The 23537-nt window shown below is 44.2% G+C and overlaps 1 protein-coding gene across 2 annotated transcripts in view; it reads right to left on the minus strand.

The window, feature by feature from the left end:
• Nucleotides 1-23537, minus strand: part of IL16 (interleukin 16) — a 108946-nt gene that overhangs the window by 46235 nt on the left and 39174 nt on the right. For both annotated transcript variants that reach the window (XM_055417957.2, XM_055417958.2), the window contains exons 3-6: nucleotides 11182-11290; nucleotides 5062-5204; nucleotides 4045-4155; nucleotides 76-190 (exon numbers count right to left, since the gene is read on the minus strand). In XM_055417957.2, the coding sequence (XP_055273932.2) occupies nucleotides 76-190; nucleotides 4045-4155; nucleotides 5062-5204; nucleotides 11182-11290 (478 nt within the window). The remainder of the gene's footprint in view (nucleotides 1-75; nucleotides 191-4044; nucleotides 4156-5061; nucleotides 5205-11181; nucleotides 11291-23537) is intronic.

Raw genomic sequence — 23537 nt, forward strand, 5'->3', positions numbered from 1 at the left:
AACAGTGTCTGCTGGAAGCCTGGCGATTCTCTTTTGATTCCTCAAACGTCACCTAGTAAAGTCTGGGAGATCTACCTTCTTGTAGCCTTCCATCAGCTGCCGCTGCTCCCCCTGCAAAGATGGTCTTAACGTAAATTCCAATGGGGCCGTAAATGCTGTCCTTGCCTCCAACAATGCTGAAGCCCAGGCCCTGGGAAGGAAGAGGAGAAGGTCAGACTGAGGCGTGTTCCATGCCATTCATTGGGGTTTCCCCGGTGGCTCAGTGATAAAGGAACCCACCTGCCAATGCAGGAAATTCACATTCGATCTCTGGGTGGGGAAGATCCCCTGAGAAAGGAAATGGCAACCCACTGCAGTATACTTGCCTGGGAAATCCCATGAACAGAGATGCCTGGTGGGCTATAGTCCATGGGGTTGCAAAAAGTCAGACATGACTAAACAACAACTTCCCAAGGAGGCTTAGCCTGGGTCGCAGGGAGCTTCTCTTGAGACTGTGAGCTCATGGGAGGCAGTGGGTGCACCTTATTTGTCGGGATCTGGCCTCTGGAGGCAGATGCTCAGGAAACGTATGTTGTAGAGTGAAGGCATGATTGCTGGCTGGAGGCTGGGCCTCTGGATTCAGCTCACAAGCATGCCAGGGCGTGGTTAGCAGCGTGCCTCCCAGGAAGATCCCTCCAAGTGATGGCTGCCAGGTATCAGCATCACTGCTGCCGGGCAGTTTCTCCTAGGCCCCTCGGAGAAGTTCATGCATCACCCAGCATCACAGAGGTGGCAGGCCTGAGAGCCTAAGAGAACCTGGTGAGCAGGGGCCAGACAGGAAAGCAATGTGGACACAGTGCAGGTGTGAGCTTCTGGTGAAGGTGGTGGGTGTTGCAGGATGGGGGAGACCAGTGGTGTCCAGGAGAAGCACAGTGGTAGGAAAATGAGAAAGGTGGGGATGGGCTCCTGTTTGGGCTCCCGCTTCTTCCTTGATGAAATAATTGCTCTAGACCCAAACTTTCACCTGCCCTAGGGAGGCAGGATGGTGCAGTGGGCAAGAACAAGAGCCTATGGTCAGAAGGTCTTCGGTCACTGTCATGGTTCAGTCGCTCACTAACCAAGCGATCTTGGCAAGTCCTGTGAGTCCCAGATTCTCAGCTCCTTGTTTACGTTGTTATTCAGGCATCGGTTGAGTTTGACTCTTTCCGACCCCAGGGACTGTAGCCCACCAGGCTCCTCTGTCCATGGGATTCTCCAGCAAGAATACTGGAGTGGGTTGCCATTTCCTTCTTCAGGGGATCTTCCCGACCCAGGCATCAAACTCAGGTCCCCTGCATTGGCAGGCGGATTCTTGACTGCTGAACCACCAGGTCAGCCCTCTTCATCTATTAGCAGAAAATAACAGGGTTTTGTGACAATTAATGGAAGGATCCCTGCAAATCCCCTGGTGCCATGCCTGGGTTTTGGCAGCTGGTTTTGTGGTTTGTCTTTGACTCTACCTCAAGCACTGGTGGGTCCTTCCAGCTCTGCTTCCTCCTCCTCAACTCAGTTCTGGCCTCACTCCTACTCATGCCTGTTAATGATGAGGTCTTGGGTGTGGAGGTTGTATCAGGGAGACAGTGGGAAGCCTGCCCTATTTCTGAAGCCACCACTCCTGCTCTGTACCCAAGGCTTCCTATGCCAAATACCTTCCTGCTTCCCATCAAGGCCGATTCAATCTGCCCAGTGATGCATACGCCCATGAAGTCTACTCAATGGCTGTACAATCTATGCACACTGAGATAACTGACACCATTTTTAATCATCTTTGCTAAAGAGTCGGTGCCCTTTTCCATTCTGCCTTCTTTTTTATATGCACACAACTTTTATATTTTAGGCTGCGCCATGCACACGTAGGAGCTTAGTTCCCCAACCAGGGATCGAACCCTCACTCCTTGCATTGAAAGCACGGACTCTTGACTGCTGGACACCAGGGAAGTTCTTGCCTTCTTTTGAGCACTCACTGCAAAAGACAATCTCAAAAACAATCTCAAAGTCAATGGTATTAAAATGCATCTGCCCAAATGCAAGAGATGATGAAGGACAGGGAAGCCTGGCGTGCTACAGTCCATGGGGTCAGAAAGAGTTGGACACGACTGAGCAACTGAACAACAAAAAATACAAGAAGGTAAGAGCATTGTGATTGACGAGTTGGGAAGAGGAGCTGTTTGGAGAAAAGTGGGCAATGGAGAGAGTGACCCCCTTGTGACTAGAGGGACAGTCATCTCAGCTCTTCCCACCGGTGTCTCCTCGTTTGTCTCTGCTGAGCTCCCAGGAGACAGAAGTGATGGGGGGTGGAGAGGATGACTTCAGACGTGTGGAGCCTTCCTCTAGGAAGACCATTTCGGTGAATAGCTTTCCCCTCACACCACATGCCAAAATCATGAGATGGGTAGAAACCTACCCTTCCATTAAGCATCTTGGTCACTTGGGCTGGCCTGAGAACTCTGCAGCAGCGGCCGTGTCTACCCCAGAAGTTCTTTGGTGCCCATGTCAGCTTGGGGCAGCATGCTCTGCGGGGTGTTCCCAGGAGCACTGGGGCTGTCCCACCACCTCCACTGCTTTTCTCCCTATCTTTCAGTATTTCTCGACTGTGAGGCAAAAATCAGTCTGTATATCTGAATTTGGGGAAACACATGGACTGAATGTGTGTTCCCCCCATCAAATCAATACATTAGGGGGAAACTTTCAGAGGTGACTAGGCCATAAAGGTGGAACCCTCATGAAGGGGGCAGGGGCAAGACAGGGGGAGGGGATGAAGAAGCACAACCACTGTGTACGAAATCAGTCGGCTACAAGGAGACACTGCACAGCACAGGGAGCAGAGCCAATATTTTACAGTAACTGTGAACAGACTATAATCTTTAAAAATTGTGAGTCACTATGTTGTATACATTACTTTGCCAACCAAGGTCCGTCTAGTCAAGGCTATGGTTTTTCCCATGGTCATGTATGGATGTGAGAGTTGGACTGTGAAGAAAGCTGATTGCCAAAGAATTGATGCTTTTGAACTGTGGTGTTGGAGAAGACTCTTGAGAGTCCCTTGGACTGCAAGGAGATCCAACCAGTCCATTTTAGAGGAGATCAATCCTGGGTGTTCATTGGAAGGACTGATGCTGAAGCTGAAACTGCAATACTTTGGCCACCTCATGCAACGAGTTGACTCACTGGAAAAGACTCTGATGCTGGGAGGGATTGGGGGTGGGAAGAGACGGGGACGACAGAGAATGAGATGGCTGGATGGCATCACCAGCTCGATGGACATGAGTTTGAGTGAACTCCGGGAGTTGGTGATGGACAGGGAGGCCTGGTGTGCTGTGATTCATGGGGTCGCAAAGAGTCAGACACAAGTGAGCGACTGAACTGAACTGAACTGACTGATGTTGTATACCTGAAACATATAATATTGTACATCAACTATGAGTGTGCTCAGTCGTGTCCGACTCAGCGACCCAAGGACTGTAGCCTGCCAGGCTCCTCTGTCCATGGGATTCTCCAGGTAAGAATATGGGAGTGGGTTGCCATGCCCTCGTCTAGGGGATCTTCCCGACCCAGGGATCAAACCTAGGTCTCTTGCATTGCAGGCAGCTTCTTTACCATCTTAGCCACTGTAAAATCAGGATCCAAGTCCTCAACATGCATGGCAACTGCCGGCACCTTCAACTTGGACTCCCAGCCTCCAGAGCCATGAGAAATAAACATACGCTGCTTAAGCTGCCCAATCTATGGTATTTTTGTTACAGCACATGAACTGAACCTGACGATGATTTGAACTGAATCATTGGGTAAAACTATTTTCAAAAACAGCAAACCAGGGACAAACTGGGGAACATTCGCCTTCCTGTGACCTGCTCTGTGCAGAGCTAGCCCGCCTGCCCCTCCCTAAGCCCACTCGCATGCGAGCATCTGACACTCCTGTTCCAAGCCCGGATCCCCAGCCCCTTTCCCCATCGCCACTGTGACATGACAGCTCCTTGGGAACACATGTCCATCCAGGAGCCTCGCCTGGCCATGGTCCTTGCTCACCTTGGCCTGGCCCTTCATCAGCACGATGTTGGAGATGACAGATGCCTGGAGGCCCCCTGAGGGCTGCACGAGCTGAGCGGTGCTGAGCGACCGTGTCGGTCTTGACAAGCCCTGGAAAAAGGGTGCGGTGGAGAGAGGATGAGTCCAAGGGTGTCAGCTCACCAACCCCCCAGGAAGGGGGAAAGCCCATGGAGGAGAAGACCTTGATGCCTGCTCTTCTGCGTGTCCACCGCATGGCCGCTGCAGTGTGGTGAATGCAGGGCGGATGGTTGGGAGTCCAGTGCAAGGGTCTGTTTTGGTGGCCCCAGGACACCTTTGTTGAGCCCAGGCTCCCTTTCGACCAGCAGCCAGATGCTCACTAAGTTTTGTTACAGGAGTGAGTCCCGAGTCACAGATCACACATCACAGACCACAGACAGTGAGTCTTAGAGTACCCAGCAGAGGTTGGGAGGTCAATGGCCAAGAATGTCCTCAACAGAATCCAAGACACATTTACTGAGACCCTCATCTGGGCCAGGCACAGGGTGGTGGGCAGAGGATCAGGAACCCCAAGATGTGGGACTTCCCTGGTAATCTGGTGGTTAAGAATCTGCCTTCTGATGCCAGGGACACGGGTTCGATCCCTGGTCAGGGAACTAAGATCCCACATGCTTGCAGTGCAGTCGAATAAATAAATAGCACTCTTTAAAGAATTGTTTTTAAAAATGTGAACTCCCATGTCTTCCTTAACTTGCCCCCACTTCCCTTGACGACCTCTTAGGGTCACTGATGAAATAAAGGGATCCACGTAAAGCCCCACCTCAGGGTCTGCACAGGTGGAGTGTTCTCTGCCCATGAGATCCTAACATGGAAGCAGCCACGGGCAATGGCCACAGGTGACCATTCCTCATGTGGTTCTTTGCCCCCAAGCCAGCTCCTCACCACTGTAACCCTGTGGACATCAAACCGCCAGGAAGGCTCTTCAGGCAGTCCTCCCTTCGCTCCCTCTTCTCGGGGCTCCCTACCCTCCGTTCTTACCACAGCCTTTGCTGCAGGAAAGTCCAGTTGTTGAGAGAGAGACTTCCTGCCGCTGCAGAGGGAGTAAGGCTGCCTGTCCTCGGAAGCCGCTGACTTCTTGGTTTTCGGAAAATCTGTCTCTCCTGTGCAATAGGGATTGACACCTAACCCAGAGAGGAAAGAAAGGGAGAAATCATTTGTGCTCTCAGAAAGCAAAGTTCAAGATAGAACATCGTCCTTGCCCACAGCCAGCCCTCACGAGCTGGGGGCCAGAGTGAACCTGAAGCATGGAGCGTCCAGTGCCGGGTACATGACAGGGGAGGGCAGAGGAAGAAGCAGGCGGTATTCTGGCTACCTTCGTCCATGCTGCGTGCACCACAGGGTGAGGGTGGCGCTGTCGCTTCCATTTCAACTCAGCTCAACTCAGTGAGGGTTGATGTGGCCTCTCCTACGTGTCAAGTAGGATGCTGGGTGCTCAGGAAACCACAGTGATCTGTCAGCTCCAGTCCCTGCTGCCGGGGGTGGGGAGGGGGCCATTTCAAGAGAGAGAAGGAAAGCGGAAAATATGCCCCACACAGGCAGGGCTAGAGGAGAGATGGGGTAGAAGACTGGGTGATCTGCCTCTTACACACACATTTGCACACAAGCACATAAGCACCCCTAACGCAAGTGCGTGCTCAGTCATGTCTGACTCTGCGACCCCATGGACTGTAGTCCACCAGGCTCCTCTGTCCATGGGATTCTCCAGACAAGAATACTGAAGTGGGTTGCCATGCCCTACTCCAGGGGATCTTCCCAACCCAGGGATCAACTGGCAGGCGGATTCTTTACCACTGCGGGACCAGGGAAGGCCATATACCCCTAACATAGGCAGGCAAAGAGTCAACTCTTGAGTCCTTGGGGATCTAAGAATATGCATGGCAATCATCTTATCTTCCTTTAGGGGGAAACTCAGACTTCTTTTTACTCAACTAGGAAATCTACCCTACTGCTTCCAGCTGAAAAAATCTTCAGAGATTATCTGCCAAGGCTCCTCGCTGTCTAAGACCAGTGCTTCCCAACTTAAATACAATGCAAGTCATATATGTAATCCGAAATTTTCTAGTAGCCATATTTTAAAAAGTAAAAGAGTTTAATGTTAGTAATTTTTTATTCTTGGTCATGCTTCACGGCTTGAGGTATGCTAGTTCCCTGACCAGGGATCAAACCCGTGTCTCCTACAGTGGAACTGCAGAGTCTTAACCACTGGACTTCCAGGGAAGTCCCTAATAATATATTTTATTTAGTTAAATATACCTAAACTCTGTCATTTCAACATATAAATAATCTGCAAAGTTTTTAATGAGGTATTTTGCATCTTTTCTTTAGTTTTGTGCTTAGTCTTTTAAATGGGCACATCTTTTACCCTTCTGAGCATCTCCATTTGGATAAGCCACATTACAAGTGAGAAGGATGTGGATGCTGGCCCCCGGACTGGACATCAGGCACCCAGAGGAGGGCGGGGCTTTCCCAGTGTCCCTCAGCACAAGTGGCTTTGGTGGGAAGTTCTGGAGAAGGAAATGGCAACCCACCCCAGTATTCATGCCTGGAAAATCCCATGGACCGAAGATCCTGGTGGGCTACGGTCCATGGGGTTGTAAAGAGTCGGACACGACTGAGCGACTTCACTTCACTTCCCCAAGAGAAAGATGTGAGATTGGTGGTGGTTCAGAGGGAAGATGGTGGTGGTTCACAGGGAAGATGGGGGTGGTTCAGAGGGAAGATGGTGGTGGTTCAGAGGGAAGAAGGCAGGTTGGCACAGGGCTTTGGTTTGCATTTCCTCTTGGGGTAGGAAAGACTTAAGTTGGTTTATAGGCTGGAGAAAGCCACTTACCCACAGTGGGCTGAGAAAATGGGACACATGGGCTTTCATGGAGATGCGAGACCCCTGAGGGAGGAGGAGGAAAGGGGCAAAGGCCTGGGGGAGAAAGGAGGTGTTGTGGTTCCGGGCGATCCGAGTGGCTGGGGAAACATTCCCCTGCGGGGGCAACTGTTCCCAGCATCTCTCCACATTAGGAGGTCGTTCTCCCCAACTCACAGGGACCAACTGCCCCCAGAGGGGCCAGGAGAGAGAGGAAGCCGAGAGGTTCAGAAGACCACGCTCCAGAAAGAGGGGACAAAGAATCGTGGGGTGGAGTTGGGAAGTGGAGCGATAGATGATCCTAAGTCTGCCTGGGCATCATGTTTTTTTTAAATATATAATTTGGTTTATTTATTCATTTATGGCCGTGCCGGGTCTTTGTGGCTGTGCAGGCTTTTCTCTAGTTGCAGCAAGCAGTGGCTACTCTCTGGTTGCGGTGCATGGGCCTCTCTTGTTGTGGAGCACAGGCTGTAGGGTGCATGAGCTCAGTAGTTGCAGCTCCTGGGCTATAGAGCACAGGTTCAGCAGCTGTGGTGCATAGGCGTAGTTGCTCCCAGGTATGTGGTATCTTCCCAGACCAGGGATCAAATCCATGTCTCCTGCCTTGGCAGGTGGATTGTTAACTAGTGAGCCACCAAGGAAGCCCAGGCAACATGTTTATTGAATCTTTTATCATAAGTGGCTCTAATTTCAATGCCCCACCCAGACCTGCTGAATCCACGCCTGCACAGATGGGGTCTGGGGGAATCTGTGTGCTTATCAGGCTCCCCTGGCAGTGTTCAGCCCTTCAGTGGTCCTTTGGGGAAACTCAAAAGTCCAATCCTTACTTTATCATGAGGAAATGGATCCCAGTCTCCCGTTCTCCTGCCCTCAGCAGGGCAAGGGGACAACTGTATGAAGAAGGGCAGCAGTGCATGGCTTGGGTTCAGGGAATATGGACAAGCAAACATGTGACCAACTTGGATCAGCCTATAGGACAGAAGCACCTAGAACCACAGGCCGGCACCTTGGGAGCAAGACAGGCCATGCCAGCTCTGCTTCTGTCTTCACTGAGCTAGGCAGGGGAAAAAAAAAAAGTCAACTCAGGCTTTCTGAGGTTCCTGCTCCCACTGTGAGTTCGGATCAGCAAGGTCACAGGCCTGGAGTCAGGACAGAACAGTCTCTCCAAAGCACTAACTGGTGGTCTGAGCCCTCTCCTGCCCCTTCTGAAAATTACTGGATATGATTCAACATCAAGGAAATACATCAAAATTATCACCTTGGCTGGGGTGGGAGGGAGTTGAAACCAGTTAGCAGGTAGCACTGAGTTCACTGAAAATGGGGTTATAAAATCCAAATGCAAAAGCCAAAACAATTTTTGACAGGGAAACTATGTATTTTGATGGTTATATAATAACATGCTTTCAAACTGTGGTGCTGGAGAACACTCTTGAGAGTCCCTTGGACAGAAGGAGATCAAACCAGTCAATCCTAAAGGAAATCAATCCTGAATATTCATTAGAAGGGCTAATGCTGAAGCTCCAAAGCTTTGGCCACCTGTTGCGAAGAACTGACTCATTGGAAAAGACCCTGATGCTGGGAAAGATTGAAGGCAGGAGGAGAAGAGGGTGACAGAGGATGAAATCATTGGATGGCATCACCGACTCAATGGACAAAAGTTTGAGCAAACTCCTGGAGATAGTGAAGGACAGGGAAGCCTGGTGCGCTGCAGTCCAGAGGGTTGCAAAGAGTCAGACATGACTGAACTACTGAACAATAATAATAGCATGAGTTTTTATTTAAGTTTACATGGAATTATGAAATGGGGAAATTAATGGGAATGGGTCTAGAGATAAATAACCCCATCTCTCATAAGGCTGACAATTCGGAAAAATACAGTCTCAAGTATTATTATTAATAATTGATTAAACCTAATTGACTAAACTTAGTCAATGAAGAAGTGCTGCTAAAAAACTAAATAAACCTTCCAAATCACTGCAAAAACTAAACACAGAAGACAAATGACCATAAAAATAGAAAGACTCTTCGAAACCCCATGGACCATAGCCTGCCAGGCTCCTCTGTCCATGGGATTTCCCAGGCAAGCACACTGGAGTGAATTGTCATGCCCTCCTCCAGAGGATCTTCCCAACCCAGGGATTGAACTCTTATGTCTCTTGCATTGGCAGGCAGATTCTTTACCACTAGCACCACCTGGGAAGCCCTAAAAAGAATACGAGTAAAAGCAAATATTAATTATAATACTAAAGTAAATGGCCTAAGCTTCTCTCTTAGAAAGACTGCCAGATTTGCTTTCAAGATCTAAGTGCATATCATTTGCAAGAGATAAACAAAGTAAGCAAAAAGAATGAAATAAAAGGATGGGCAAAAACTACCAATGACTGATGCTGGAACCAACCACTTAGGAAAAAAAAAAATCTATCTAGATTCTTGTTTTGTATCAAACGTCAAAAATAAAGTACAAAGAGAGTAAATTTAGGGGGAAGGCAAATCATTTAAAAACTAGAATAAAATACTATGTAACAAATAATTTAATCAATATGGTTCTACACAAAATAATCTTCATATTATATAATTTCTGTGGTTTTCTCCTAAATCTATAATCAAATATGATCCAAGAAACATATGTAAGCGTATATCTATAATTACCTTGTAAATCTTGATAAATTGGAGGCAATTTAAAGGTGTCATAGTGTAATAATTAAATAAGTGTACACAAGAAGTAATAGCTCTCTACACGTGGAAGAAACTTTTAGGATTAGACAGGATAAATTTGATGCATTTGATTAGATCAGATGAGAACATCTTCATGTTTAAAAATTAAAAGAAAAAGACTAAACTGAAAAAAGTATGTTCAGCAAATATGTCAGCCAAATATTAATTTAACCAAGACACATTTCAGAGATAACTGACAAAATGATGATCATTTGAATAGAAGAACAGGAGCACTCCAAAGAGAAGTAAATAATGAAGGGGTGTTGAACTGCACCTGTGTAGAAAAGTATTCTGTCCACTGAGTTTATAGGCACATGGACCAGCGAGGGTTTGACAGAAGCAAAAAGCACACTGAGCTAGGACTTTGAGAAATTGAATGAAGGGGCCATTTACAAACAGTAGAAAACAACAAAAGCCCAGTGAGGTACTCCGGATTTGGCATAAGCTGGAAGTTGGAAGCTTTACCACTGGTGGCTCAGTGGTAAAGAATCTGCCTGCCAAGTAGGAGATGCAGATGGTCTCTAATATTCAGATCTGGCATGGTTTTAACTTCATGTTTTTCTGCATTCTTCACATTTTCCTGACTTTTGAATTAGTGTTATCCTATTTACAACAACCAAGAATCATGGCATCTTTCAGTCCCAACTCCCATCCTGCAACAGGCGAGGTGACAGAAACTCTGGGAGAGACCATGGACTTCCTAAGACCAAGGAGCCTGTCAGATGACAGAGCAGGAGTAAAGCCCTTGTCTTCTATCCTCAGTGTTGGCTCTTCCCAACTTGGTACTTGAGATCCACCTAGAAGAGGAGTTGACCAACCCACAGAGAGCTCTGTCGACAAGAGCAGAGGTGCTCTAGCTGGCCAGGGCATGCACATGCAATGAAGGATGCTCCAGAGAAGCTGAGGACACCATCTTGGGGCAGTCCAGCTGGACGAGCAGAGACCCACCCTCTCCCAAATCTCCCACATCACTGATATTCCCAATGCAGTAAGTTGACTATATACAAATGAGTTTTGTTCTGAGAGTGCATTCATAAGTCCAATTTGTTCATAAGTCCAACAAAGTTGGCCTAGGTACCCAACTAACACAATTTACTATAAATTAATAGTAATGTACTGTAATAGGTTTATAACACTTTTCACACAAATAATATGTATATAAAAAACAAACACCAAAAATAAAGAAAACACTTTAAATCTTATAGCGCAGTGCCTTGAAAAGTACAGTAGGCCAGCTATATCACCACTGCTTTTACACTTGCTTCTAGACATCCTGGGCTTGAAATAAAGATACTACTGTCCTCTATACAGTCCTATACACTAAAGGACACAAAAGCACAACCATTTGTAGAGGATGCACACACATGACAATGTATGCCAGGCACGTGAACTAACTTCCAGGATTGGACTTGTGAATACACGTTTGCATCTTTGAAAGTTCACAACTTAAAGGTTAATATGTAGGAGACTTACTGCATTCACCAAAATCTAAGCCCTGCTTCTGAGAATGGTTCAATGACACTTACTGGTAGAGTTGCTACGTGTTCTTTGATGACAGGCTTTGGGAAACAGGAAGTTATTACTTTGTGGGTCCAGTTTTCCAGACTTTTCTCGAGAGGAAGTTATAGACATTTCCTGCAAAACAATTTCCATTTTTTATTCAAAAAGTTAGAATAGAAAAAAAATTGAAATCTCAACACTGACCATGGAAATACTTGTCAGATGGTCTGTTTCTTCCTCTATATTACAGGCTCTATGAAGGCAGGAGTTTAGAATAACTGCTGCTGCTGATGCTAAGTCACTTCAGTCGTGTCCGACTCTGTGCGACCCTATAGACGGCAGCCCACTGGGCTCCCCTGTCCCTGGGATTCTCCAGGCAAGAACACTGGAGTGGGTTGCCATTTTAACTACCATCCATTAACTCATTGATATGGTAATTCATTTTGTCATCTACTAACTCACAGATATAATAATTCATTTATTAAAGAATATGAAATGAGTATCTTTATATTTCAATACAGAATAAAAATTATAATGATGAATAGAAATTGCATAAATTTTGAACTAACGCAATAAATGTTGAATGATGGAGAATTCTCTGGTGGTCCAGTGGTTGAGAATCTACCTTTCAATTCAGGACACACAAGTTTGATCCCTAGTCGGGGAACTAAGATCCCACATGATGCAAGGCAACTAAGCCCATGTGCTGCAACTATTGAGTCCGGGGACTCAGGAGTCAGGCATCACACCTAGAGAGAAGTCTGTGTGCCTCAGTGAAAACTCCTCCAAGCTGAAACTAAGACTAGACACAGCCAGAAATAAATGATTAAGTGTTGAATGGTAATGTCAGCCATTACATGTCAGGTTCCCTGTTAGGCAATAAGAATATAGCTGTGAACAAGACAAAGGAGGACGCTGATTTTTGGAGCAAAGGCATTTTAGTGATGGAAGACCAACAGCAAACAAACAAAAAGTGAATACCGCGTGCTGTGAAGAAAAGAACTAAAGAGTGACACGGAGGAGAGGCTGGGAGAAGACGGCCAAGTAAGTTCCATTTTCTGGCTCATCACAGGCCCTTAGAAACAGTCACCAAGTGAATGTTACATTAAGAGATTTCTCGATATTGAGCCATCCTTGCATTCTTGCGTGCATCACATTTTTCTTACACTGCTGGTTTCTGCCTGTGAAGATTTCATTTAGGACTTGAAAAATCAATATTCTTAAGTTGAATTTGGTTATTATTCTGTGATTGTTTTTCTACTTTGCCACATTGATCAATTTTACCTGCTTCTTTTTTATACTAATAATTTGGAAACTGTACTGAATCTAGAAGCAGTACTTACTAAACCACACACTTGAACTCATCTCTCTATCAGGCCAGTGATAAAAGAGAAAATAAATGACCCTTTCTCAGATAAGATGAGAACTTGAAACAACTTTCACTCACTCCCCTCTCCTCACCCTGGTATTTTAGAAACAGAGGACAGGGGAACAGAAGACTAGAGGTTGATGATGAGCATAATGGTATTAATTATTTTACTTCTCTTCCCAGAACTATTTTTATATTGTTTTCCTATTGCATAACTTTATTAGCCACAATGATTGTGACTTAATTCTTGAGTTATGTTGGCTTTATTAGTCACGACCATAATCCTTAGGAGAGAAAGACAGAGAAAAACTGAAAAACTGTGCAGATGGAAAGCTCTCTGAATATTTGCATGTCTGAGAATGTCTTTCTGTGGTCATCACACTTGAGTGATTTGCTGAGTATAGGATTTGGAAGTATTGGTTAGTCTATCTAGAAACTCCAGTTGGCTCAAATGCTACCTGGGATTTAATGTTCTAGCGTAGAGGTTTACTAAGGGTATCTGCCACCCTTTTCTGACAGGTCTATCTCATTCAAAGCCAGGCTTGGCACTGCTGATTCATTTCGTGTGCCAAGTGCCTGCCGGCTTTCAGCGCCTGGTGCGCTTCCCAGAGAGGAAGGAGGACCTGCTGCTTCTCCCTATGCCCCACGTAACCCCTCTTCCCCTCCAGCCCCTGGCACTGGAGGAGGCAGTTCAGCTGGCCTCTGTCACACTCATTCCCCAGGCCTGTCCTTCCTGTGTGGTCAACGGCAGGCTAGTGAGCCCTTCCCTCAATCCAATCTCACCTGCACTATGTCATGCAGTTCTCATGGCTTCCAGAATATGGTTGGCCCCTTTCCATGGCTTCCTGTTCTGACATGCATTTCTCCATATTGGTACTTCAAAAAAATTTTTTTTGATAGAAACTTCTAAGAGGTAGGAGAGTTAATAAAGTGTACTCAGTAACCATATGTAACCATCTGGAGCCAGAAGTCTACTCACAACCTTTTTTTCTTATTAAAACTGTATCTAGTTCTGACACAAGGGGATCCTGCAAGAAATTCCACATATCAGTTCCTTTTTACTTGGACACATCAGATGTCCAAAACCAGAGAACTCATCTTCCTAGACATTCATTTTCCTTTCTTCAGCAGCAGATGGCACTATATTAACCTGAACAAAATTATCTTCTCTAACAAGGGTAGCCCAGGAAAGATGTTAAAGGAGAGAGATTATATGAGAGGGGGCTTATATATATTTAAAGAAATTATTGGTCTTCCTCAGTGGCTTAGACGGTAGACTCTGCACTTCCAGTGCAGGGGTCCTGGTTTCAATCCCTGGTCAGGGAACTAGATCCCATGTGCCTCAACTAAGAGTTCTCATGCCACAGCTAAACATCTGGCACGTGGCAACCAAGACCTGGTGAAGCCAAATAAATAAGTTTTCCAAAAAGTATGTTTATTGTTAAATTTCTTTATTTTAATCCTCTTGACGAAGCCCCATGTTCAAAACATGATTTAGAAACTGCTTGACATAAAAAGCCAATTGATAGCAGAAAAATCATAGAAGTGGAGCTTTTTTTTTTTGGTCCAGATTACCTGGAAATGACCGATGTCACATCCATAAGTGTGTGCGAAGTTGCTTCAACTGTGTCCAACTCTTTGCGACCCCACCAGGCTCCTTTGTCTGTGGGATTCTCCAGGCAAAATACTGGAGTGGGTTGCCATGCCCTCCATCAGGGGATCTTCCTGACCCAGGGAATGAACCCACGTTTCTTGCGTCTCCTGCCTTGTCTGGCTGGTTCTTTACCACTAGTGTCCCTGGAGCAGCCCAACCAGAAGAGGTAATCTTACAAGACTTTGGACCTTTAAAGAAATAGAGCCAGTCAGATAAACTGTCCTGGCTTCAGGAGCAGTAATCTTACTGTGCACAGACCAGCCGTGGAGTCTTTTCTGTGGGCCAAGGCTTTCTGGGCCAGTCCTTCTCCTTCAGAGCTCCATGTCCTGTGGCCAAAGCTGTCTCAGACATGAGACATGCGGCCTCTTCCACGAAGCCAGCATCTGAACACCTAGAGGCTTTGATAAATTGCCTCTAACCAGGCTGCTGTCAAGCTCTTGGATAGTCATGAAGACTGAGGTGCTTCACTTTGACACCCTCTGCTATGAATCTGCTCACTGGATGACTGCTACAGGGAAGAACAGAAATGTACTACCGTAAACAGAAGATGAGATCCACATAGCACTTTTCTATCAGATGTGTATGTAAAAAGCTATATAGTGGGACTTCCCTGGTGGTCCAGTGGTTAAGACTTCACCTTCCAACGCAGGGGATGCAGGTTTGATCCCTGGTGGGGAAGCTCAGATCCCACATGCCTCATGGCCAAAAACAAAAAAGTAAAACACAAACAACGTTGTAACAAATTTAATGAACACTGTAAAAATGGTCCACACCAAACTTCTAAAATGTGACACAAATGAACCCAATTATGAAACAGAAACAGAATCAGGGACATAAAGAATAGACTGGTGGTTGCCAAGGGGGTGGGGCACAGGAGAGGGTTGGGTTGGGAGTTTCAGATTAGCAGATGCAAGCTAGTATATATAGGATGGATAGACAAAAAGATCCTACTATATAACACAGGGCACTATAGTCAATATCCTGTGATAAACTTTAATGGAAAAGATTATGAAAAAGAATGAGTATCTATTTATCTATCTATATAACTGAGTCATTTTGCTGAACAGCAATAATTACCACAACACTGTAATTCAATTATACAAAACAAATACAAGTAAAATTTAAAACAATGGTCCACATCAAAAAATCTTGTCTTGTTGTTCAGTCTCTAAGGTCATGTCTGACTCTTTGTGACTCCATGTACTGCAGCACACCAGGCTTCCCTGTCCTTCACTGTCTCCTGGAGTTTGCTCCAGTTCATGTCCATTGAGTCAGTGATGCCATCCAACCATCTCATCCTCTGCCACTCTCTTCTCCTCCTGCCTTCAATCTTTCCCAGCATCAGAGTCTTTTCCAATGAGTCAACTCTGCATCAAGTGGCCAGAGTATTGGAGCTTCAACTTCAGTATCAGTCTTTCCAATGAATATTCAGTGCTGAATCTTAGCAAACAAAACATCTATATGGCCCCTAAAAGCTCCAAAATAGAGGCAATGCACAAGTTCAATGGGAAGGAAAGCATGATAGCCCACTCCAGTATTCTTGCCTGGAGAATCCCATGGACAGAGGAGCCTGGCGGGCTACAGTCCATGGTGTCGCATAGAGCTGGACGTGACTAAAGCGACTTAGCACACATGCAGGAGGGCACAAGTTCTATGGACCTTCTATTTCCCAGACATCGACAAGGATCCAGTGCTCACCCAGACTCTGGGATCATCTCAAGGTATATATTCACTCTTTTTAATTCATAAAACTTTGAGCATAATGTTTCCCCCACCAGAAAAGCACAATGGGCCTAGAGCAGAAAAAAAGGGTCATGAGATGAGCAGCATTAAGTCTCTTATGACCCTGGGCTGGTCAGTTAATCATTTGGTCTCAGTGTCCTCTTTTGTAGGCTGAAGGGGTGAACTTAACAGCTTCTATAATCACTTTCAGCTCTATACTTTTTAATGTAACGGATGATTATGTTTAAAGAGTCAAATGGCTATTGTCCTCTCTGAAGTGATCACATGGCAGAAGGTCCCTCACGAGGAGAAAATATCTTCCCTTGGTTCTTGGGGGAAGCCTGGCTAGTCTCCAGCAAGGATGTCCTGGGTGGAGTGGTGTCTCATCAAAGGAATCTCTGTAGGAGCCCCTGTGAATGCTTGCATAGTATAGCTCCCCCGTCAGCCCACAGAACAGAACTCTTCTGTTCTTGCTCCCAAGGTGGGGCTGCTCTTGAGGCCGAGGGTTTGCCACTGAGGTCATAGGCTGGCAAAGTCATTTCCAGACATGTTGCTCCTTGTTCTCATCAGAGGCTGCGACCCAGAGCCACAGTTCTGTGGGTGGCGTGCTCCATCATTACCTGGGTGGTAGTCTCTACAGGTGTCTGTCCCCTTGATGCCTGAGTGGGAAACAGGGTAGACTGACCAGGGAGCTCTCCTCAAGTAAGGACCAGTCATGTAACTGCTAGGACTGAACAGCCAACCTCAAGAAATGGGGAAAGAAAAACACCCAAAAAACCACAATCCAGTGTAGCCAAGGAATAAACCTAGAATGAAGATGCAGAATTCTGCAGCATTTTATACTACAAGCAACATTATTCTGGAATCTAAACTCCTCCCGGAAAGTTAGAAGGGTCTATTACTCTCTAAGAAGGGTTCATTTTGCATACAGACCCTCAACATTGCTGACACAGCTTGATGCTTCTGGAGTTTGGTGACTGTACTCCTCTTAAATACAAGCCTTCCCATTTTCTCTTTGAACTGAGATGCTATAGCTGTTCTAGTCTAAAGGAGCCACAAAATAGAATTCATTGCCCTCCTGGTCAAGGCTTGTCTCCTGTGGTTGGGTTGATCACCCAGCAGTAGACTTGAACTTTAAGCCATAAAGATAAATAACTGTCCCCAGCAGATTGGTTATGGGGTGGTCATGTTGTCATGTGGGATGCTGAGGCCACATGCATCCTGATATGGAGAGGAAGGGTGGAAACCAGAAACCTAGGAGTCCTCCAAAAGTCCTCCTTCTCCTGTGGTTCCCTCCATGACCACAGCCACCAAGTAATTCTACCTTCTCAAATTTCCCCATTCTCGCTGCTTATGTTCTAGTTCATAGTATTCCTTTTAGATTAGACTATTACAATGGCCTATGGGGTCTAGGAAAAGCATTTTTAAGAATATTTTTAACACATGGCCTGGTACAATAGGATAGCCACATGTAAATGAGTGAAGTTGAACCCCTTCCTCACACCATATACAACAATTAACTCAAAATAAATCACAGACCTACAAGTAAGAGTTACAACTATAAAACTCTTAGAAAAAAATACAGGAGCAAATATTCATGAGACTATTTCTCTAGAATCTTGGGCTACAGAAAGACTTGGTAGATATGATATCAAAATCACAAGTGACAAAAGAAAATATAGATAAATGGACTTCTTTGAAATTAAAAACCTTGGTGCTTTAACAGATACCATCAAGAAAGTGAAAAGACAATCCACAGAATTGAAGAAAATTTTACAGTTGAAGAATTGAAGGACACTTTACAATTGAAGAATATTTTACAATTCATATATATGATAAGAGACTTGCATCAAGAATATATAAAGAGTTTTACAATTCCATTATGGAAAGACAGATAATCCAATTTTTAAATGGACAAACAATCTGATTTTGTATCTTCTCAAAGAAGATATACAAGATTCCAAGAAACACATGAAAACATAGTGACCATCATTAGCCATCAAGGAAATGTGAATCAAAATCACAATGAAATACCATTTTACACCAACTACGATGGCTACCATCACACTTGCTTAACATCCACTAATATATGAAGGATTTAGAAAAATTAGAACCCTCGTACATTGCTGGTAGAAATGTAAAATGATGCAGATGCTTCAGAAACAGCTTGGCAGTGCTTCAAAAAGTTAAATATAGAGCTATCAGGTGATACAGCAATTCCAATCTTAGGTATATACTCAAGAGAAAGGAAAATACACATTATAGCCTCAAAGGAGAAAAAACCCAAGCGCTCATAAGCAAATGAAAAGGTGAATAAAATGTGGTATATCTATAGGAATGAGGTACTAATATATTCTGCAAGCACAGATTCCTGAAAACATTACTCTAAGTGCCAAAAGTCAGTGACAAAAGACCACATATTATATGATTCCATGTATCGTAAATGTCCAAAACAGGCAAATCTATACAGACAGAAAATAGATTAGCAGAGGGTTATGGAAGGATCAGTAGCGCGGTGGGGATGCGGGAATGAGGAATGACTGCTAATGGATATTAGATGGTTTCAGGGGTGATGAAAACATTCTAAAATCAGATAGTGGTGGGACCTCCCTGGTAGTACAGTGGTTAAGAATCTGCCTTGCAATGCAAGGGACGTGGCTCAGTACCTGATCAGGGAACTAAGATCCCACACGCTGCAGAGCAACTAAGCCCGCACACCACAACTAGAGTCCTCTCACTTTAACCAAAGATTCCACATGATGCAAAATACACAAAGGTGTGTGTACAAAGATCTTTCAGTTCAGTTCAGTTCAGTTCAGTCGCTCAGTCGTGTCCGACTCTCCGCGACTCCATGAATCACAGCACTCCAGGCCTCCCTGTCCCTCACCAACTCTCAGAGTTCACTCAAACTCATGTCCACAGAGTCGGTGATGCCATCCAGCCATCTCATTCTCGGTCGTCCCCTTCTCCTCCCACCCCCCAACCTTTCCCAGCATCAGAGTCTTTTCCAATGAGTCAACTCGTCGCATGAGGTGGCCAAAGTATTGCAGTTATCACCACATTATTTGTAATAGAAAACATGAGGGGAAATGTTCCATGATGGGGAAGTGATTGAAGATGTTACAGTAGGTTCATCAGTACCATTTTTCTAGATTCCATATATGAGTTAATATAAGGTACCTATTTTTCTCTTTCAAGTGAACATTTCAACTGAATATTTGTGAACCTACTTCATTCTGTATGACAAGTTGTAGGTTCATCCACCTCCCCAGAACTGATTCAAATTCATTCTTTCTTATGGCTAAGTAGTATTCCATTGCCTGGAGAATTTCATGGACAGAAGAGCCTGATGGGCAGCAATCCATGGGGTCACAAAGAGTTGGGCATGACTGGGTGACTAACACTTACTTACTTACTAATATTCCTTTGCATATATGTACCACATCTTCTTTATCCATTCATCTGTCAATGGACATCTAGGTTGCTTTCAAATGGAGACATGGATGTACAGAATGGATTTGAGGAAACAGTCAGGGAGGGATAGAGTGGGATGAATGGAGAAAGTAGCATCAACATATATACACTATCGTGTAAACAGCTAGCTGGTGAGAAGTTGCCATATAACACAGGGAATCCAGTTTGGCACACTGTGATGACTTAGAGGAATAGGATGGTGTGGGGGAAGGGAAGGGAGGTTAAATAGGGAGGGAATATATGTATAATTATGGCTGATACATGTTGTTGTATGGCAGAAACCAACACAATATTGTAAAAAAAATTTTAAATAAAGGTAAATGAAAAGGTGTTATAACAGGAGGTTTCTGTTTCTGGAAGTAGAATGGATTTGTTACTTTGATCCCTCTGCTTACAATAAATAAAAGTGTTGGATGGAAATGTAAAGGTATCAATGAAATAGCAAATGAGTAAAAAATTCTCAAAGGCTAAAAAGTAAATAAATGCTGCACCAAAACTTTCCTGAGAAGTAAGCAGATCCCCGAAGCTGGCTGTTGCCCTGAATCATTTTATGAACTGACTGAATGTAAACTTCATCTTCTATAGCTTTATGGGTATTGGGAGCAGACAGGAAGCCGTAGTTCCTTCTCAAGATGAGAAGTTTAATAGGATTCTCCTCTTACATAGAGGGAGCCCCAAAGGATTTTAACCTCATTTTAAATGTGAACTGGAAGTAAATCCATCCCACTCTCAGGAACTGCATGAAAATTGTCAGTCTGGAAATGGCCCTAAATGGAAGGGGGGAAAGCCTTTCCGATTTGCTGGGGAATAATAATTACCAGATGGCCCTCACAAGAGTTGGCAACCCTAATTCATACCACATGGATGTCTTTAAAAACCTCTGGATGAGAATTTAGTTTAAAATGGTTCCAGGCTAGTAGTGTCCCAACCACCTGGTAGAAGCAAATTCAAATCTTCTCTGGGGAAAGGAACTAGCTTTGACTTAAGTCACTGAGAGTCCAGCAGAAAAAGTGACAGGTCTTATGAGATTTCAGAGAAAAAAGTAAAAATAAATTTTTGTTTAATGTAAAACACACATTGGAAAGAGGCATCATGAGAGAGAACTAGAAGTAGCAATACACATCAAAACCAGACCTGCAAAGACGTCAAATGGTGGAAATATCAGGTGCAAAATTAAAAATAAGTATATTTAATATTTTGAAGAAATAAAAGTGACTGAAAATTTTAAGGAGAGAGAAACTATTAAAATTTCTGAGTAGATCTGAAAAAGAACTAAGATAGTTAAAAATAAAATTGATAATATTAAAAAATAAGTAAAAAGTTTAAACAGTAGGTTGGATGACACTGATGGGAAGATCAAAGAAATGAAATATGGATCAGAAAAAATACTACCCAGATGGCAACAAAAAGAGGTGAAAAGTATGAAAAAGAGATTAAGAAATATTAAGACAGAGCAAGAAAGCATAACATCTAATCCAAATTCCAGAAAGTAGAACTAGAAATCACTGGAAGAGACAAACTGCATGTGATAACGTCTGAAATTTCCAGTCCTGATGAAAGACATCAACCCACAGATCAATGAAACCCAATGAATCTCAAATAAGATGAACAAAGAGAAAGGCATACTTAGTTCCTAGTGAAACTACTGAACATCAAAATATACTAAAGGTTTCTCTGGAGAGAAAAGACAATCTTTGAGCAAGCAACAACTAAACTTAAAACTCACATTTCAACTGCAATTATCCATGTCCAATGACAGTGAAATAATTAATTCACTGTGTCAAGAGAAAATAACCATCAAAATAAAATTGTACACCAGCTAAAATATCTTTAAAGAATGAGTAAAGTAAAGGTCTTCTCATGTAGAAAATCTGAGATTTTTCTCATGAAAGAAAATCCCCCCAAAAAATGTTTTAAGGGCTTGCAAAGTGATCCCTGAAAGACTGAAAGCCTGTAGTACAAAGAATGGTGATAATAGGAAAGAGTAAATATTTGGGTAAATCTAAACAAAAACATGCCTTTGAAATAATAATAATACCTGTGGCTTTATAAATTAAAATAGAGCAAATCACCTGAAAACAATATAAGCCAGGAAAGAGTGCTTTAGGAATGAAAATGTTCAATGACTTTTATATTGTTCAGAAAGGAGGGCAATTAGCCAATAAGAGGAAATATAAAACATAAAGATCAGAAAAGAGGAAAAAACCATCCTCATTTGTAGACAACATGATTGTCTATGCTGAAAACCCCTAGTCATCTATAAAAATAATTCCTAGAAATATAATAAGTTCAGCACTTCACAGGATACAAAATAAACATACAAAAATCAATAGCATTTCTATCTAGTAGCAATGAACATGTGGACACAAAAATTAAAATGCATACCCATTGCAATCACTCAAAAATAAATACTTTAGGTATAAATGCAACAAAATATGTATAGGACTTTTATGCTGCAAACCTCAAAACACTAATGAAATAAGTCAAAGTGAAAAAGTGAAAGTGCTAGTCACTCAGTCATGTCCAACTCTTTGCAACCCCATGGACTGGGGCCCGCCAGGCTCCTCTATCCATAGGATTTCCCAGGCAAGAATACAGGAGTGGGTTGCCATTTCCTTCTCCAGGGCATCTTCCCAACCCAGGGATCGAACCCATGACTCTTGCCTCATTTCCAGCACTGTAGGCAGATTCTTTACCACTGAGCTACTCTACTCAAGGCACTGTGATGACCTAAATGGGAAGGAATCCAAAAGAGAATAAATATATGTATATATATAACTGATTCATTTAACTGATTCACTCTGCTGTATAGCAGGAAACTAATACAACATTGTAAAGCAACTATACTCCAATATATTATTTTTTAAAGTAGAACTGAGATTTCCAGTTCTAAGACACAATAGGGTCAACTTACTTTCCTTCTCCCTTAGAAATACAACTAAATGCCCTGAAAACTATTCAACAGACAATAAAAAGATTCTGAATGCCAGCAAGAAGAAGCTAACTGGCAAGAGATCCCAGGACTTACTGAATGATAATATCATGAATTCTTTGTGCCATCTCAAGTAGTATATACCCAGTGGAGAAGAATATTCCAGTATTCTTGCCTGGAGAATACATGGACAAAGGAGCCTGGTGGGCTGCAGTCCCTGGTGTCGCAAAGAGGCAGACATGACTGAGTGATTGAACAACAACTAAAAACCCAGACCATGTGCTGGAGACCTGCAACCCAGAACGGCCAGTAGGCAGGCAAGAAACAAGGAAACAAACAATTCTCTCTCTGGTCTTTCAAAAGACCAGGAAATGGGAAACACCAATATCAGCACCATGCATTGGAGAAGGAAATGGCAACCCACTCCAGTGTTCTTGCCTGGAGAATCCCAGGGACGGGGGAGCCTGGTGGGCTGCTGTCTATGGGGTCGCATAGAGTCGGACACGACTGAGGCGACTTGGCAGCAGCAGCAGCAAAATCCCCAGCCCCTGCCCTACAACCAGGGAACTAACAGGAGGTGTGACTTGCCTGCTGTGGCAGGTGTCCCAGCCCCGGTCCTACAGCTCGGGCATCCCTGGCAGGTGGTCTGATCTACCTGTAGCAGTGGCAGCAGCCAAGCCCCAGGCCGACCCAGCCCCACTCTATTACTGGGCACAAGCAGGAGTCGACCTATCTAATGGGGCAGGATCAGCTGCGTGTTTCGTTTTCCTGACGTCCACCTGGTGGCCAAAGAGACCCAGGCCCAGCAGCTTCTGCACATCCCCACCCTGAGTGGCAGATGGTCACCAGTGACACCAGGCAGGCCAGAGAGGCAGAGCTGCAGGGAGTAAGGGAGAAATCTAGCTGTGCCATAAAAATGAAGCAGACCAGAATAGCATTGCAAGGGCTCTGAAAACTAAAATGTCATTACTACAAAAGCCCATAAGAGCAGTACAGAACTATATGCTAAAACGGCAGATTTAAACCAGATCAAGAGACCCCCTCCCAACATAACCACGAAAATGTCCAAGATACAATCAAAAGCCATTTCTAACATCGAGAACCAGGGAAGACATGATTTGAGTAAGAAAAGACAATTACCAATGCCAGTACCAAGATGAATCAAATGTCAGAATTACTTGATGAAGATTATAAAGCAGTCATTGTAAAAATGCTTCAACAATCATTGACG

This window comes from Moschus berezovskii, chromosome 21 (genome assembly GCF_049115385.1).
Source record: "Moschus berezovskii isolate FMDL1 chromosome 21, NW_MosBer_1.0, whole genome shotgun sequence".
NCBI lineage: Eukaryota > Metazoa > Chordata > Mammalia > Artiodactyla > Moschidae > Moschus > Moschus berezovskii.